Source organism: Eutrigla gurnardus (genome assembly GCF_963514095.1).
Source record: "Eutrigla gurnardus genome assembly, chromosome: 16".
Classification (NCBI taxonomy): Eukaryota; Metazoa; Chordata; class Actinopteri; order Perciformes; family Triglidae; genus Eutrigla; species Eutrigla gurnardus.
The window spans coordinates 14,273,985-14,291,949 of NC_139927.1; the positions used below are offsets into that span (position 1 = coordinate 14,273,985).

At 41.0% G+C, this 17,965-nt stretch overlaps 2 protein-coding genes across 2 annotated transcripts in view; one reads left to right on the forward strand and one right to left on the reverse strand.

Annotated features, from left to right (window-relative positions):
* scara5 (scavenger receptor class A, member 5 (putative)) overlaps window positions 1-3,257 on the reverse strand; it is a 55,929-nt gene extending 52,672 nt beyond the window's left edge. Inside the window, exon 1 of the mRNA XM_084031332.1 lies at window positions 3,120-3,257. The gene's annotated coding sequence lies outside the window, so the exon portion shown is untranslated. The remainder of the gene's footprint in view (window positions 1-3,119) is intronic.
* A 3,036-nt stretch (window positions 3,258-6,293) lies between these two features.
* On the forward strand, window positions 6,294-10,379 carry LOC311026897 (sterile alpha motif domain-containing protein 12-like). Its single transcript, XM_084030613.1, has 4 exons — window positions 6,294-6,370; window positions 8,223-8,372; window positions 8,487-8,627; window positions 8,985-10,379. The coding sequence occupies exons 2-4, from the start codon at window positions 8,252-8,254 to the stop codon at window positions 8,999-9,001; spliced, it is 279 nt and encodes a 92-aa protein (XP_083886739.1). The 5' UTR covers window positions 6,294-6,370; window positions 8,223-8,251; the 3' UTR covers window positions 9,002-10,379.
* Window positions 10,380-17,965: the final 7,586 nt, after the last annotated feature.

A 17,965-nucleotide genomic window follows, 5' to 3' on the forward strand; every position in this document is an offset into this window, starting at 1 on the left:
TCCCATGTGTTACCAAAAGTAAACTCTTGTCATGAAAGAAAGTTTGCTGAGGGCAGCTCATGGACACCGCCAGCTTTTCTCTAACCACTGGGTTGACAAATTAATACAAAGTCCTTCTCGTTATTTATCACCGTTATTCTCCAATAAAATTCTCGATGGTGATAATTTCTTGCAGGCCAACTCCTTGTGGATTCTGGTGTATGTATTGAGGTTAAGGGTCAAGGGTTCACAGGTACAGCAGTTCAGATGTGTGTATTTGTTTACTATTGGTGCCCTCTAGTGCTGCAAAGCAAGTGAACCAGTTCAGCGACAGACTCACATGCACGTGCACGCACATGCACACGCATACGCACACGCACGTACACACACACGCACACACACACACCTCGGCCAGTGTTATATGACTGGTCATGAAGAAAGAACTGATCCACACTGCAGCAGAAGAGGAAAATCCTTTATTATTATCCAAATCAAGTAATATTAAAGTGCCAATTTCGGATTGAGACATACTTGAAATGCTCCACCAATCTATTCTAAAGCACGGTACAGTGTTTGAGACCAAATGGAAATGGTTACTCAGCAACTGCAGAGCTGATAGATATCTGGCTAAAATGGTGCATTCATCCATTCACACATCCATTTTCCACCGTTTATCCGGGTGGCGGCAGAGTAAGCGATGTCGTCTCCATAGCAACGTCCCCCAAGCCCTTACTGGGGAATCCTCAGGTGATCCAGGCCAGCTCACTGGGCCTTTCCAATACAAACTGCTCTTCAAAGAGAGCGTAGATGTTTCCTGCACCAGAGGTGAGGTCATGTTGCGTTCAAATCAAACGGGAAGGATGGAACGTTCTATTGTTTACAGTGCATTGAAACAACAACACTAGAATTTGGGTTTGATTACCTTGAACTGACGTGAGGAACCCATGTTTGTTTAGCTACAAAGCGCTTTCATAACTGTCCCAGTTGTAAATACAACTTGAATTACGATATTTACAAGTTGGAAACGGGCAATGACAGTAAATCCTACGTAGCGTAAACGCGCTGATCATGAGCCCTCCTTCATAAACAGTCGAGTGCAACATCCAAATCACTACGGACGCTGCACAAATCCTCCAGTTGTGACCTCGTACTCTGTCCCGCCTTCACTTACATCCAAAATTCGAGCAAGAACTTGCCAAGAATATGAACAGAAATATCTCACGTCTCTTTTCAGGTGCGATGAGACCGTGTCCGTCTCCTGGGGCTCCATTTATAAACGTGTAATAACTAACCCGTTGAAATAACTCCCCACAGCTCGCTTCCATTTGAGCTCCAGAACCGTAACTCTCTCAAATATTTAACCCCATATGAATTATGAGGTGAAAAATGAAGGTTTATGGATGGGTTGCAACACGTCCTCCTTTCAAAAACCTAAATCTAATGAAAATTTCGGGAGGGGAAAGTTTCTCAGAGGCCACTGAGCCACTCATCACCATAAGCAGTAATTCCTCCTTCAGCCAACGGTTGACGATTACATCCAGCAGGTGCAGCCATGGTTGAGCTACCGTTTCTGGCACAAACAGTAGCATACATCTTTTAAATTAAAAGCACATCGAATTTCAAATTTGATTTGCCAAGACTTAACTGATAATGAGTCGCAATAACTTGCAGCCGTTTTATTCTGAGCTGAGAACATTTGCTCTCCTGGTTTGGGGAGAGTTTCCCACGCTACACACGACACAAACCAAATACGGCCAGCATGTGAAAAAAGCAAAAGGGAACACAGAACAAACAGATAAAAGGTTGTGTCAGACATGGGCTTCTCTGAGGAGTAAAATTAAATGTGCTGCCGTCCGGAGCGGGTGGGTGTTAAACTCCCACAAGCCCCGGCGGCAGACCTGTGAGTGTTTGACAAAGTCGTTAAAAAGCGCTCAGTCCAGACTTTCTCATTACAGAAGGGATAGAGAGGTCACGTTGACATTTAGATTGAAGCTAGGCAGGAACCATAGGGGCTGCTAGGAGATCCCACTGAAACTCCCCGTAGCCCTGCATGCATGTTTATGTGCGTCTACGGAGTGTTTGTGTGTGTGAGGGGATGGGTGAGCTATCTTCTAATTACACTGAGTTTGGTGGAATATACAGTTTATCACACACTCAGTTGGTTTGCTGAGTCAGTGCCAACAGAGGATGGTGGGAAAGCAAAGAGGCATCTCCATCTCTGCAACTGTGGGCAGAATAAGACCAAGAAACACCCTGTGAAACATCCTGCCCAAGCCCAACACATTCACGTGCACAGCTTGGTGGAAGGTGCGCCTTTGATGACTCTTTCAGTCTTTTCCCTTCATCTCGGTTTTACATCTGGGGGAGGGGGAGGACACAATCATCATCGGGTCCAGTTGATCCCAACTGAGCATCTTGATTGAACCTGCGTTTACTGAATTCAAATTTTAAAAGTCGGTGTATATTATGATGCACTTGCTACAATTTCTCCCACTAAGTTGAATTACGTCCCACTATAACATCATATCCTATTCCTGACTCAGGATATTAAAAGCAGGGAGCTTAGTTGGAGCACAATCTCTCTCTATACATCCCATGTCGGCGCTCACTCATCCATGTGCGACATTAACCCATTTTTTCTCGCTTCATTAGAGGCAGATATACTTCATCCATGACCGCTTGAACACAAAGCAAACACTTTTCTGCGGATGAGTTCCATTAAACGCGCATTTCCTGTCCCGTTGTCCTCGCAGCATACCACCCTAATAGACAACACGCAGTGCAGCAGCCCTTTAACGTCATTGCAACGAACATTTAACACGTCAACAGATTTTCCACCTTAAAAAGGTCAAGTGACGAAATAGACCAGCAGCCTTTGTACTGAACAAATAAAATGACAAATAAATAAATAAAACTGTCAACTCAACACAAATCACTAAACTATTGGTTATATATATATATATATATTTTTTTAAGGAATGACAGGTGACAGTGAGCTGTGGTTTAAACAGGTGCAGTCGCTGCAGGATTCATGCATTTTAACGATACAGCTTCGTGTGGTTATATTATATTTAACCATACGACATTAAACACCACACGGAAATAAACCATAAGTTGCAAACATCCTCTCTTTCTCTCACCTCGTCAGCTGTCAATTGGGAATTAAAAACAAACAAAAAAATCACAGCTCCGCGTTTCTCATAATTCCCCTAAAACAAAAGTTGCGTCTCGACGATGTAACTCCAATTCAAAATCGCCGTTCAGCAGTCAGACTGAAGTGCGCTCGCTGTCTTCCAGCGCTGCAGAGACATTTGGAGTAATATACCCACAACATCGTCATGTGACCGGACCACGACTCTCCGGTTCAAGTCGGCTCTGCCTGCCGAGCAGCTGGCGGGAGAAGAGAGAAGTGAAGAAACGTGGCGTCACTTGCTGTACGCGTGCGCCCTCTATCGGATGGAGACGGTCACTTACGCGACTGGCTGTCTACACACTTCTCCCGTGACTTTAACCACAACCTGCACAACACGGGATTTACAGCACGTTGTTCAAATGTTAACACGCCGCTGTCAAAACTGTAAACCCCACATTCAAAACAGAATGATTTCAGCCTGGTGACACTCAAACACTGCTGATTGCAACTCCAGGGATTTCACTCTTCCATCCATCCATCCATTTTCTACCGCTTATCCTGTATTCAGGGTCGTGGGGGGCTGGAGCCGATCCCAGCTGTCATTGGGTGAAGGCAGGGTACACCCTGGACAGGACGCCAGTCTGTCACAGGGCCGACATGTAGAGACAAACAACCATTCACGCTCACATTCACACCTACGGGACATTTAGAGTCACCAATTAACCTATCCCCATCCTGCATGTCTTTGGACTGTGGGAGGAAGCCGGAGAACCCGGAGAGAACCCACGCTTACACGGGGAGAACATGCAAACTCCACACAGAAGGAACCCGGGCCGACCCGGGAATCGAACCCGGATACTAGTCCTTAACTCTCTTAACTTTTCCCATTCATTCATGGTAGTTCTTAACACTACCGATGTAATATACTTTTGGCCACAAGCGGGATTGGGGGGGGGCGCTGTTTTACCCTTTTCATACAAGTAAGGAAATTTGAGCTTTTTGACATTTGGCAGTAAAGATGCCCTAAATGTCATTCTTTTAGCCTGAAATTTGATTACTTTTGTCAAATTTGACCTGTGTCTATTTAAATGGATTTTAGATCCACTAGTGTGGGTCAAATCAAGTAAAATGGTGGTTTAAGGTCATTTTGAAACTGTAAAACTGTATAAGCCATGTCTGTGTATATTTTTTAGGGGACAGTGGTGACAATGAATTTAAGAATGTGCCCAGGTTCCCACAGAGACGGCACCTGCTGTTCTTTGAAGGGTCATGGTTGATACCTCGTAACAGTGAAAGAGGAAAACAGCATAGGAATGAGTAAAGGAGTGATATGATTCACATAAGGAAAGGTCAGAGGCTGTCCTGACACTAACATGAGATCTGCACCAGCTCAAGCTCACTGCAATGTAACAAACAATATCAAAATAAAAACATTAGAATCCATTCATCCTGAGCTGACTGACAGACAGGCTTTTTAAACAAGATGTGTAGTTCAAAAATGGGTATTGACACTTTATTACATGGAAATGTTTGGCTTGGGTCAAAATTGACCCATACCATACTGTGAAGACATGGAATATGAACAGTATGTATTAAGACCTATGCAGAGGAAGGCCTCCACAACCCTCGGAGGTCTTTTGAGGACCCTGCTGCATCTCCTTTCTTTGAGCGTGAGCTGGAGGTCACTAAGAAAAGAGGTGCAGAGTGGAGGAAGGTGGCAGAAGAGAGGGCAACGAGGACGTCAGTGGTGCAGCTGCCAACAGGTCATCTGTGCAGGTTCTGTCCTCAGCCTCTGAAGCAGGACCCCCACAGCCCTCATATACACACCACCTTCCCCGGGGGGTCTGGAAAGTACAACTACTGCCCCTCCAGAGTGTTGTCCCTGTACCAGGAGCAGGCCATGGTGAAGGAGATGACCTGGGGGGCGTTCCAACAGTCTGACTTCAGAGAAGAGGAAGTCATCGTTAACCCACCAACCCCAAATACACTCTCATACACAGCAATGATTTATTTATTGCACTAGTATGAATGGTATTATTGAATTAGAATTAATATGAATCTTTACTATGATTATTATTATAGAAGAACAAAATATACTATTCATATAGTGAATAAAGTATAAATATACCATTACTTGCACTAAAATAAATATAATTATTGTACTAGAATGAATAGTTATTGCCCTCGAATACAGGTATTATACAATACAGGAGCATTTGGAGAAAAACACTATAAGGTAGTGACAGTGGTGTCATTCAAGATGAAACAAATATTTTGCAAATTAACATAATTAAATAAATAGTAAATGACTGCACAATGTACTGTATATTTACTGGGTATTTCATTTACAGTTCATTTGCTTTATTTAATTTACTGTTCATGTGTTTTATTTATGATTTTTAGGGGCATAATAGTTTGGACCGAGCTGTGTAATTTTTGAAGTGCCTCTGGTCAAGAAAAAGTCTCCTACGGGTATACGTGGCTGGCCTTCGCGTGTGAGGCGAGAGTGCTACCCACTACACCACCGTGCAGCCCGGATTTCACTCTTTTTAAACAAAATATAGATTTGTGTGAATTCACTTAAATGATTCTGTAAAGATGAAAAGTGTCTCACTTCTGTGTTGGTGTTTTATGGTAGTGTTTTTCCTCTCTGCGTGTTCTGAGTGACAGTGTGAGTTGTTGTCATGATGATTGTTCAGCAATCACTGTGAATCGCAAGTGATGTGATGTGTGTTTAGCCCTGGTGACTGTTGGTGATGCAGACTGTGGTTAGAGTTTTGTACATGTAGCTGCAGTTGTGCCCACTGTCGTTTAGCAATTGAAAAAAAAGCTGTAATGTACATCTGTAACAAAGTCAATTAAGACATATCAGAAGTCACATCTTGAAAGTTGCAACAACAACTGTGCATGCATAAGCATAGCCCTGTAGCAAAACGATATGTTGTTGTTTTTTTGCTCCTATATTTACTAGGGATGAAGAAAATCTCACTTTCTAAACGTTGGTTTCATGTCTTACAATAATCAATAATGTCCTAATGTGATTTGATCGCCTGTTAGAATACAGATATCTAATAAATCCCAAATATTTATGACAGCACCTGAAGGGATCACGTGATCACGCTGTGCTGCGGGAGTGCGGAAGAAGAATGTGTGGCGCGCGCGCCCGCTTGATGATGGGCGGAGCCGGGAAAAGGAGTCTACCTGAAGGTACAGAGAAGGGTCGCCATTAATATACTATCAATACCAGACGGACCGGAGGTAAATATAACTCACCACTTAACAACAAACACGCATAAAGTTTGTAAAACTGTCAGGGCTTTGTCTCTTTACAGTCTGTTACCGATGTTTGATGTTGTTTAAAGGCAGCTGTTGATGGGTTAACTGTAAAAAACCTGTGCTGCGCGAATCTCATCTCATGTCACTCCAAATTCTATTCATATTTTTTATATTTTTACCCGCCTTAATTTAACGGAATAGCTACACACCTGCTATAAGACAGAAAGCACGTTTGAGAGGATCTGCTTCTGATTCTGCTTACAAGAACATGCCCTTCTGTAGTCCATATGTCAACATTTACAACCACTCTGTGAGTTTCTGCTGAGTCCTTTACATCACAGTTGTACACACAGCACTGCAGAGTGACTGTAATAGGCTAACGTTTGAGATGAAGTGATGGACGTATACAGGCTGTAAAATTGTATAAAAACATTCTCAAAAAGTAGAAATCACGTTGGATTAGGTCACTTTTTGCCATTTGCAAAAGTAAGACACAAAAATCAAGCTGATATTATGGGCAAAAAATTGGCCTAAACTTACCTTTATTGTTGAAAGAAAGCAAGGATAGATTGTATCATGCCAAATGGAGAAAAGCTGTAGAGAACAGAGCTGAACTCTGTATTATTAAAGTTAGACCATTTATTTTTTTCAGGTTATAGTTCAAGAGATGAGGTAGTTCTGTAAATCACCACAAGGTGGTAGGATTACAACTTGTGATCCATGAAGGAACTCTGCAACTGGAATGTGTGTCCTGTTTGAACATTTGGTCTTTCTGGTTTACATCTTAGTTCCACAATTTTCGATTTTTTGAGACATTTGAGAAGCTCTCTTTATGTTTAACATATGGAGCCTGGAACGTCAGTGAATCATTTTTGGTAACATAGTAGAGAGTGGTAGAAACATACAATCAGTAAGCAGCACAAAAAGCCATTTTCCCTGCTTGTTACTGTGTATTGCTTTTGTTTGCAGGTCCTGGTTCAGTCGTCACTGGACAGTGTGACATAACTGAAATGGTTCAGAATGAATAAGACTGAATATACAGTCACTCTAGTTCCCTGCAGATATAGATCCTCCGGGCCTCATATAGTTGAAGAAGTGCTGTCCTAAGGCATAAAACCAACGTGACACTGAGATTTTCTTCATCCTCAGCACACCCTGACTCTGAAGGGAAGGTTTTTTTTTTTTTCTACATGAGTGTAAAGGTCTTCACTCTCTGTATGTCAATTACTCCACTGGGGCCTCGTTACCCACCCCGGCCAATCACGCACCACCCTTAATTAACACAGGAAATTACATTCCTATATTTATACCCCAATAACTAGACCGGCCCGCTGAAAAGGTCACATCAACAGTTTAGCCGTTTTCGCCCTATAGCAGTGCAGCCCAGGAGGATACGGCTGGGAGGAAAGCCAAAAGAACTGGAGGCTTAGAAGAAACTTTTTTGACCTCCAGAGTGATTTAATTTTTGCTGTTTAACAGCTATTTGTCATCATGTTCAGGAGGCTGTCGAATGAATCGCTGGAAAATATTCGTATTCTGAGCAAGCAGGTAACTGCATGAGAAGGAAATTTAATCCAAAGTGTCAAATATCTACAAAAAAAAAAAAACGAAGTTTCTTCACGTCTGAGGGTCTATCACAGACAACAATATCTCCAGGAAATATTACAGGAAAATTCCGGTTATCCAAATAAGTTTGGCTTAACATGAGTTAATTTAAATACCTGTACGACCGCTTGTGTTTCTTGCCAGTCAAATGGCCAAACAAACAAAAGTCCAATATGAAGCAAACCAGTTTTACTATTATTAACAGTTTCTTTTGGTTTGGTCTTTTCAGGGTGTTGCTGCCGATGTGGCTGCAGAGAAATGGGGCTTTCGAAGCGAGTGTCGTTGTGGTCGGTGGAGGAGGTGTTGGAGTGGTTGCAGGATCAGTACCCAACCCTCATGGGCTCGCTCCATAAAGCCATAATCAAGCACGCCATATCAGGTACAAGTCATGCATCAAATTAATCTTAATATTAAGAGGATGTCATTTTTTTAAATTTAGAATGTGTCAAATAAGATTTTTGAAAGAAGGAATGATTGACTACTCGTCTTCCAGGCCGCGCGTTGCTGCGATTAAAGGATCATCACCTGGAGCTCCTCGGGGTGGAGGCGGAGGAGCAGCAGCAGGAAATCCAGCAGGACCTCCTCCTCCTCAGAGTTCAAGAAGAAATCAATGAACTCAATGACATCTGCTCTGGTGAGAATGCCAAATGACTTTTATCTCCCGGGTGTAGCTGAGCGCCAAATTAGTAAAACAGCAGGAAAGTAGCTGTTGTTGGTTTTTCCTTTGGTGGTGGGGTGGACTAACGGTCCAATGCAATGTTGCATAGGAATCCAAACAAGTATTTTCCGGCTGTTTTCTTCCACTTGCAGCTGAAACGACACATTTTATTTTCACTCAAGCTCAGGCATATATTACAAAAACATGTTCAGCGTTGCTACTAAAATAGACAACCCTCAGGATTAACATTTCAATTATTGTGGAGCATTGGTGTCCAATGACAGAAACCAGTTGCTGACTTATGTTTTATTTTTACTCTCTGCTACTCTGCAGAGTGTTTTTCTCCGTAGCGGGAAATAAATATCTTCGTGGAGAAATGGGGCTTCCTTTTTTTTTTTTTTTTTCATCCATTGATTCATCCATGTGGAGGAGGCAGAAAAGAGGGAGCGATGGAAATAACAGGAGAAGGTGAAGGAGAAAGAAGAATCGATGAAGAATGAAGAGAGAATAAGAAACCCATTTCCTGTGTGAAATCTGACCTGTGCAGATGGATGAGATTAGTTTTTGTCTGAGCTTTTTTTTCCTTCTGAGTCTTACTGTCCATTAGTCTCTGTCTTCTGTCTTTCTCTACAGTAGGTTTGCATCCTATCAGTGTATCATGAAATATTTTAGTGACGTTAAACCTATTTGGTCAAGTAATATCTCAGCTGCTGCTGGTTAAATTGTAATGAAACCTTGTACATTATGCATACAGACATTGGTGATCCACTGATTTTTCCTCCAGCACCACCATCAAGTCAAAGATAATCGGACCATCAGCCAAATACCCGCACAACTGAGGACAACCTCAGCTGCACTTTAGTGCCATTTGGTGCAAATTAGCAAATGTTAGCATGATTAAAAAGAAAATGTTTTCGCCCCAAAAAACGCTTAACAAATCTCAAAATATCAGATTGCTTAATGAAGTGTCGTGTAATTGGGTGATAACAACTAAACAACTTAAATGCAAAACATTGTGAATTCTGGGCAATGTTGTAATTTGTCTAATTAATCAAAACAGAGCCGAGGGCAATAATAGACAAAGTTGTAAATAGTAGATCTTGTGTGCACTACAGGTCGCCCTACTGGCTCTGATTGCTCATGGGAAACAAGGAAATCGCAGGAAGATGGCGAACGACAGACAGAGAAAATTCAAAATGCAGAGCAGCTACGCTTCCATTTAAACACATACATGTGTTGAATCCAAACGGAAAAACATCCTGTTGCTGTTTCCTTTCCTCTTTCATACACACACACTGACTGAAAGTAATTTTAAAATCCACCTGTTGGTTTGAATCTCTATTTGAAATGTCCTTGTATTTTCACTGCCGAACCACAAACAATGCATATTTTCTAATAACGATAACTTGTGCGTGTCATTTTTTTAAGTTAAACCAACGGGTAACAACTTGTGTTTTGCATGTCTTTAATGCAAGTTTTCCTACAACTTTCAGATACCTATAAAATGCTGCATTTCCTTCATTTTATGTGTATTTTAGACAGCAATATCACTCCATATTTGCATAACATACAGTAAAAAGTATTTCGGAACATTTTTCTCGACAATGTTACCATATTGTTGGTTGAATAAATAGTGCTGCTTTGGCAACAAACTCTTGCCACCTGTGTGTCGTCTTTTGGCTTTTACAGTTGCAACCTCTTGTCTTTCATGTGTTACTCCAGTACTTTGTTCTTGTATTAGCCCGAGATTGTAAAAGCTCTAGGAAAATGACTTATTTGCAGCCCAGATCAACATTCCAAAGACTCCAAACACAAGTGTCGAACATTTCATTAGAGAAATTGAATCAAACTATGTCACAACTGTGTCACAGAAAGTAGCAATCGCCTACACTGACACAGAGAGTGAGACCTGTAAAAACCACAGGACAAAGACAAAGATTTCAAGATATTGTATTGTATTATTATAGTTATAAAGGTGACCTGGTTTACACCCAATGATCTATATCTTTTGGAGAAAAAAAAGAAAGTATAGTTGTTTGGTTTGAACAATGTTTAGCTGCGCAGGATGAGTTCTGAAGGACGGGCCTATTAGTGATTCATTGAGAAACAAAAAAACACCACAATTATATAATTTGTATATAATTACCAACATGCAGTCAGACTAATAGGCATGCTGTAATGCAAAGAGAAAGAAGCATAGTGCTGTTAAAGCAAGAAGCAACACAAAGAACTTAAACCTGATGTGTGAGTCAGAGCCCGAGTACAGGTTCACAATAATGTACATGTTTTACCCGAAAAACCAAAGCCATCTAGTCAAGTGACCTTTCCTCTCTTTTCTTGTGTGTGTGTTTCTGTGTGTGTGTGTGTGTGTGTGTGAGTTTGATTAATACCCCAGGAGATGGTGTGACATTTTATTTTGCGGGGCGTGGCTGGAGAAGCGCTCACTCAGCACAAACGTAAATCCACCTCAGTGATAGAGTGAAGGGAGGCTGATGAAATACACCGCTGACCCTGACGACACAGCCGAAAGGAAAGCTCAAGACACTAAATACACAAAATGCTAATTCAGCTTATTTTGAGGTATGTCTTCTTTTAGAAAACCCAATCACCGCAGTGGGTTGTGTTGTGCATAAGGTAAAATGACCTGAAACGGCCTTTGTATTACAAAAAACATGACAATATTGACTATATGTTATGTTACCATATGGAAAAACTAGACCAAAAGGGTCATTCTGTGTCATTTCATCAAATGCCTCCCACCTGACCATCTCAGAATGTCCTGTAAAAATTCTAGTAAATAGACACACTTGTTAATAGGAAAAATCCTATAACCTAGTGGGTACTTCTAGTAGGCTAGGACATGCAGTACCAAAAACAACCACAAAAAAACACCAATATCAGGATTTCATAAAATCACTGTGAAAAAATGAGGTAAAACACCCTCACAATTTCATATATGAATTTCATATCAAATTTTATATGATTTTAACAAGAACTTCAAAAAAATAAGTTTGAACCTACCTTTGTCATTTTTTTGGAATATGGCTCTGAAGTTGGGCAAATATGCGTTTACTTCCATTATGAGCCTTAATATCTGTGAAACTAATCATCCAAGAGAAACCATATTTTGTAGAATGTTTAAGCTAACACCAGAAATAGAGGCAGAAGCAATAGAAGTATTTTATCTGCAAAACTGGAAGCTCAGCCACTCTTCAAATTTGCTATTTAATTTCGACAAGCTAAATTTTGGGAGAAGTTTAAGTACCTACCATACTAGGTTATACTTGAGCTACACCCCTGATATTCCATGTCTAGAGGCTATTAGTAACAGATGTACACTGTACAAATTTTGAAGGCTACAGGTGAGATAGTTTTCCAGATTTTGGTGTTTAAAAATGTTTTTTCGGAGTATGATGCCAAAAACCGTCTAAATTACCCTTCATTCAATGATTTTTCGTAAGAAAACTATTGATAGTAGAGACCTAATATTTTGGATTGGACAACAAGTGTATCTTAGTAGTAGATTTTTTTTTCAAGAAATTCTGTGATGGTCAGGTGGGAAGATTTTCAGAAATTTGATGAAATGACATGGAATGACCCAAAATAAAGTATACAGATACCTAAACGTTATGTCTTCTAAAACCGAGTGACATCTTTGGGAAATGCTTTCTGGCAGCAGGGATTTGTTCCCATTCATCCCCAAAAGCATTAGTGAGCAACTCACAGTTGGTGTTCCGATTAATAGCAACGGCGTTCAACGGGGTTGAGATCAATTTCTTCCCCACCAATTTCAGAAAACAATTTCGTTTCGGACCTGGCGGTGTGCACAGTTGCCTTGTCACGCTGAAAAGTGATAGAGGCTTCCATAAATTGGAAGCACATTGTCTAAAATATCATACGCTGTAGCATTAAGTCTCTCCGTAAGAGGCCCACCCGACATGACCACCACAAAAAAATTTTTTTATTCATTGGAGATATTTAGGGAGAACTCTAAATATCTACATGGGGCCACTGCTTTTATTTTTCCTGTATAAATTCTGTATATTTTCCTGTTTATTTAGTTTTCCTGAAATACAGAATAGGCTAACAGTAAAGCACTTTTCGCCATCCGTGTTTGCTTGCACATTCGGATTTCGGATCATTTGAGCCTGATGAATGCATTGCTGCCTTGTTCATCCTGTGGCCATGTACTGTATGTGTGGGGGCGTACTCAAATAATTGAACACTGCAACAGTGAATAATTCTCCAGTTTTATCACCCCCAAAATAAAGCGCTCCCCTGGAAGCCAAGATGTAAATCCAAGGGTCCAAATGGTAAAAATACCCATAAACCAAAAGTTGCGTATATGAGCAGTGGTGTGCACAGATTTTTGGCTGAATAGTGTAGCATTAACAACAACTACATTATTAATTTTATAGTCATTTGGCTGCTCATTTTCAATTCACAGCACAACCTCACGTCTTGCAAAAACATTTTGAGAAACAAACAGGCACATTTGATTGAATAGGTATACATACCTACTTCTGATGCCATGTCACGCACCACCAGTGGGGCTATACTGAGTCATCGCTGTTTTCTTTCAGAGAGACACAGATTGAGGGAAACATCCACAGAAATCTTTTTTTCATTGTTCCACACAAGCAAACCAACGCTGCAGCTGTGATGGCGACCCGGCATTTCAAACAGGCCAGTTGAAAGTCAACTGAGAGCCTCCTCCTCCTCCCTCAGTCCATCAGCGTCAGCCAGCCACAGAAGCATCTCTGTCACTTTCTTGTGATTTATTCATAGACCGGTGAAAGATCCATAGTTTCAGAAAGAAAAAGGATTTTGCATCAGGAGAAAAAAAGAAGCAAAGTTCAGTGTAAGTTCAGAGAGGATGTGAAAGTTTAGCCAGGAATCTGCTGTTCCCTTCACAGCCTTCCTGGCACATTTGTCACCTGACTGTAGACTATAATTTGAAAAGTAACATCATCATCTCTACTTATGGCTTCCCGTGAGCAGTTATTTGTCACATTATGTTCCTGTTACACCTTAAAAAAAAATTGGCCGTCGGCAGTAACTTGAAACATCAGTTGGTTTCCTCCTCTGTGAAAACTGCTGGTGGCGACAAGTCCTTTTTGCATTCTTGGCTTGCTAGCCTGCAAAGGTCAGCCGACAGGACAGGCAGCTGCAACAGTAGTGGCCCAAAGCTAACAAAACACTGGCATGGCTATCACATCCACACCACGTTGGCTGAATGGAAAGAACAAAAACCCCTATTGTAAATCTCATTTGGGAGCTTTTCATACATTATTTCAAGATTTATGGTTACCACAATTGCGGTCACACATCATACTATGCTTTCTAATATTATATTATGAATATGTATTGGTTACCAAATGAAATTTGACAAAGATGTTGGATTTCCTCTATCATCAAAGGTTTGTTTGCACCCATTTTGTCACTGGTTTATTGAGTCTTTTGTAGGGCGATATTAGCAGAAGCTTCCTATCTTTGAATCAAACAGTGCTGACATTAACAGTTAATCCACCTGAGCTATAACATATTATGTGAATGCAGCAAAACTACAAGCAAAGTAATGCCAGCTGCCGTGTCATAGCTAACACCTGCAAGGCTAAGCTACCATTCCAAAGTTAGCGAACATGGCGCAACGCTAACGAAACATTGGTGAGTCTAGTTGGCTAAATGTCTGCTTATTGGGCACAAAGCGGACATCACATTTAAAGGACCACGCTACTGACAATTCTGTATCAGATAAGACAACAAAAACAAACAGGGCACGTTAAGCTAACATAACATAACGAGGACTAAGCCAGGACACATTAAGCTAACGTAACATAACAAGGACTAAACCGGGCACATTATGCTAACGTAACATAATGGGTACTAAGCCAGGACACATTAAGCTAACGTAACATAACAAGGACTAAACCGGGCACATTAAGCTAATGTAACATAACGAGGACTAAGCCAGGACACATTAAGCTAACGTAACATAACAAGGAATAAGCCAGGACACATTAACCTAACGTAACATAACGAGGACTAAGCCAAGGCACATTAAGCTAACGTAACATAACAAGGACTAAACCGGGCACATTATGCTAACGTAACATAATGGGTACTAAGCCAAGGCACATTAAGCTAACGTAACATAACAAGGACTAAACCGGGCACATTATGCTAACGTAACATAATGGGTACTAAGCCAAGGCACATTAAGCTAACGTAACATAACAAGGACTAAACCGGGCACATTAAGCTAATGTAACATAACGAGGACTAAGCCAGGACACATTAAGCTAACGTAACATAACAAGGAATAAGCCAGGACACATTAACCTAACGTAACATAACAAGGACTAAGCCAAGGCACATTAAGCTAACGTAACATAACAAGGACTAAACCGGGCACATTAAGCTAATGTAACATAACGGGGACTAAGCCAAGGCACATTAAGCTAACGTTACATAATGGACAAGGCACAACAGGCACAATTGATCACAAAATATGCAACCACCTACATTGTCCCCTGAGTTATTTTTAGGGCCCGAGTGCCGACAACGTCGGGCGGCGAAGCCGTATTTTTCATTTATTATTTAAAATGTATGAATAGAGATTTAAATAAAGATGCTTACTTTATTTTTATTTTTTTCTGTGACTTTTATTAGCAATTTAATGCACCCCTTATACTATTGTAACATGATATTTAAAAACATGCTTCTTAATAAGGTGAATGGATGGAAATTGGGATTTATAAATTTCACCTATGAGTGGTTATTGTTTTTGCATTTTAAGGAAGGCCTCTGCCCAAAATATCCATGCTATAACTTACACAAATGTTATTGCTTATTGTCAAAGTGCAGCATAATATCATTTCCAGGGGGGTTGTAGTTATTCTTAAAAATGAAATCACAGCCCCTGTGAGAAAGCTTTCCAAAAAGCCCATTGATTTCCTGCTGCACTGCCTGAACCTAGCAGAGAAGATTCACATCTCACACAGTCCTTGTGCATTTGAACTGTAAGTGTGCTCATATTTGTGCATATCCACACCTCTTGCTGCTCGTGTCTAAAGTGCAAGTGCACGCAAGTGCTTTGCAATGCAGCCACCGGAGAGCAACCAAACATCATCCCACATTTCCATTTTCCCGGAGTCTGCACTTGTTTAAAAATCAATTCTAGACGAGTAACCAACTGCAGAGCCAAAAAATGTGTCCGACAAATGCTTTGAAACATGTATTTGCTGGTTTTGTTCAGTCAAGATAGGAGTAGGTGGTGGAGTGAGTTTTGAGAATGAGGGTTCAGCAGCTGTCCGCCCCCTGCTGCAGAGCTCTTATAAATTTGAACAACAATTATCAGCAAAAGGTAACTAAAATTATTGAGCTAGTATGTGAATGGGTACATTTTTGTATAGTTTTTAGAAATAGGCTTTAATTTCATCTACTAAAAAACTACTAAAAAAATATCCCTGCCGCAAAGATACTTTCAGTTTCCCACCAAATCTCCTTTTCATCATTTAAGCCCTCAATACTGCCATTAAACTTGATTCTTCTTTCAGATAATTACATTTATGGTCCAAATCCTTGCTGAGAGTCTATGTTTCCAGCTCTGTTCAAACTGGATTGCCGTCGTGGAGCTTTTTAGCAATTGAAATACAGCAAAAAGGAAGACAGACAGTTAGCCTGAAGCCTTTCCCTCCTGAGACTCGTGAGTGATCGATGTGGCGTAACCGCCAAAACGTCCACACATTTAGTCAAAGCGTCCCTCCAGGTGAGTGCCGAGATGTATGGATAAAAAATAGGTTAAGGCAGGAGGAGCATATTTGTCTTACGGTAATGTGTTGACATAGATGGATACACATGGGTTCTAATTACAGCTCGCTTACAGCCTTTTCTCTGTCTGCACGTTCTCTATATTGTTGATTTTCAGCCAGTCTTCACTACTGTTTGATGCATAGTTTTTTGGCTTAAGGTTTGGTGAACCGATGCACCTGGTTGGGAGTAAACGGGGTAAAGAAAGAGAGATGGATAGGGATAATAGAGACAGCTAAATAAAAGCGGATTCAGTGCTCCTGCTGAGTTTATTAGCAGAGCGCACCTGTTCACAGGCTACAGCGGGTGCCTCGAGCAGACAAGGCTAGATTGAATGTAAATGTGTGTGCATGTGTGTGTGCATGTGTGTGTGTGTGTGTGTGTTTGCACTAGTCCAGTGACTATGACTGCCTGCTACCAAACGCACCCATTTGGCAAGACAAATGAGTGACACAGAAAGGAAGGTGCAAGCTACTGCCAAAAAAAAGAAAGTAGAAGAAAAAAACACACACAACACAGTGTACTTTATTACCTGGAAGTGGGAAAATGAGTTTTGTCAACAAATGGCCATCTATTTCCACCTCACATCAATGGACTCGTGGCAGTTGATTTATCTTCTCTGTATTGGAAGCAATGGAGTGAAAGAGAGAGATAGAGAGAGAGAGAGAGAGAGAGATGGGTTACTGCTGCCTCAAAGTCTTGCGGGGGGAAAGCGACTCAGTTAAGGCCAGGCTCTGATCAGAAACATTTTAAATCAGCGCATCTTTAAACTCTCCAAACAAGCCGAGCGGTAAACACATGCTCTGTTCTCTGTGTGCCAGATGGCGGGGCTTTCCATCCAATAAACTGTGTTTTCATTGCACAGGAAAGGTCTTTTTCGCTCCCCCAGTATCAATTGGTATTTTCTATGGGCGGAGTGCCACAAACACTGAAGAGGCAGAGTTCAGTTCAGATTTGCACCAGCCCGTGCAGACGTGCGCTGCTTTCATTTTCATAGCTTTGAAAAGCAGATCTTATCTGACTTTAAGAATCAAGCTATAGATGTGTTTTCCATCCACCTGTTCTTATGAGCATTTTCAATTTGAAGTGCACATAAAAGTAACTTTTGGCCAATGGATAAAAGTCATCATGCGAGAAAGTGCAGGTCGTGTTTGTGTAGCCGCTTAAACTCTTTTAATTACTTCTTCGCCCTCCTCTTCTCCAATGGTATACTGACACTTCAACAGATTATTACTGTTTATCTTGGTGAAATAACAACGTCACAGTAGCGGATGGAAACGCGTGTGAAATTCATATTTTCTTTAGCTGATTTTCAGAGAATTTGGTTCAAATTTCTGCAACATTTAATAGAAACCTATCTAGTGTTCGCTAGATAGGTAAAAATGTATCAGCCTACAACAGAAGTAGTAGACGCTCACAACCCTGACCATTTCACCTTCTTCACCTTCTGAATATGATGAGATGAAACAGACACAACTTTGGTGCATTAAGTATTTTCACAT

Coding starts and splice junctions, on each gene's coding strand:
- LOC311026897 (XM_084030613.1), top strand. CDS start 8,252: ATGGGGCTTTCGAAGCGAGTGTCGTTGTGGTCGGTGGAGGAGGTGTTG. Junction 8,373..8,486: donor AATCAAGCACGCCATATCAG/GTACAAGTCATG, acceptor CTCGTCTTCCAG/GCCGCGCGTTGCTGCGATTA.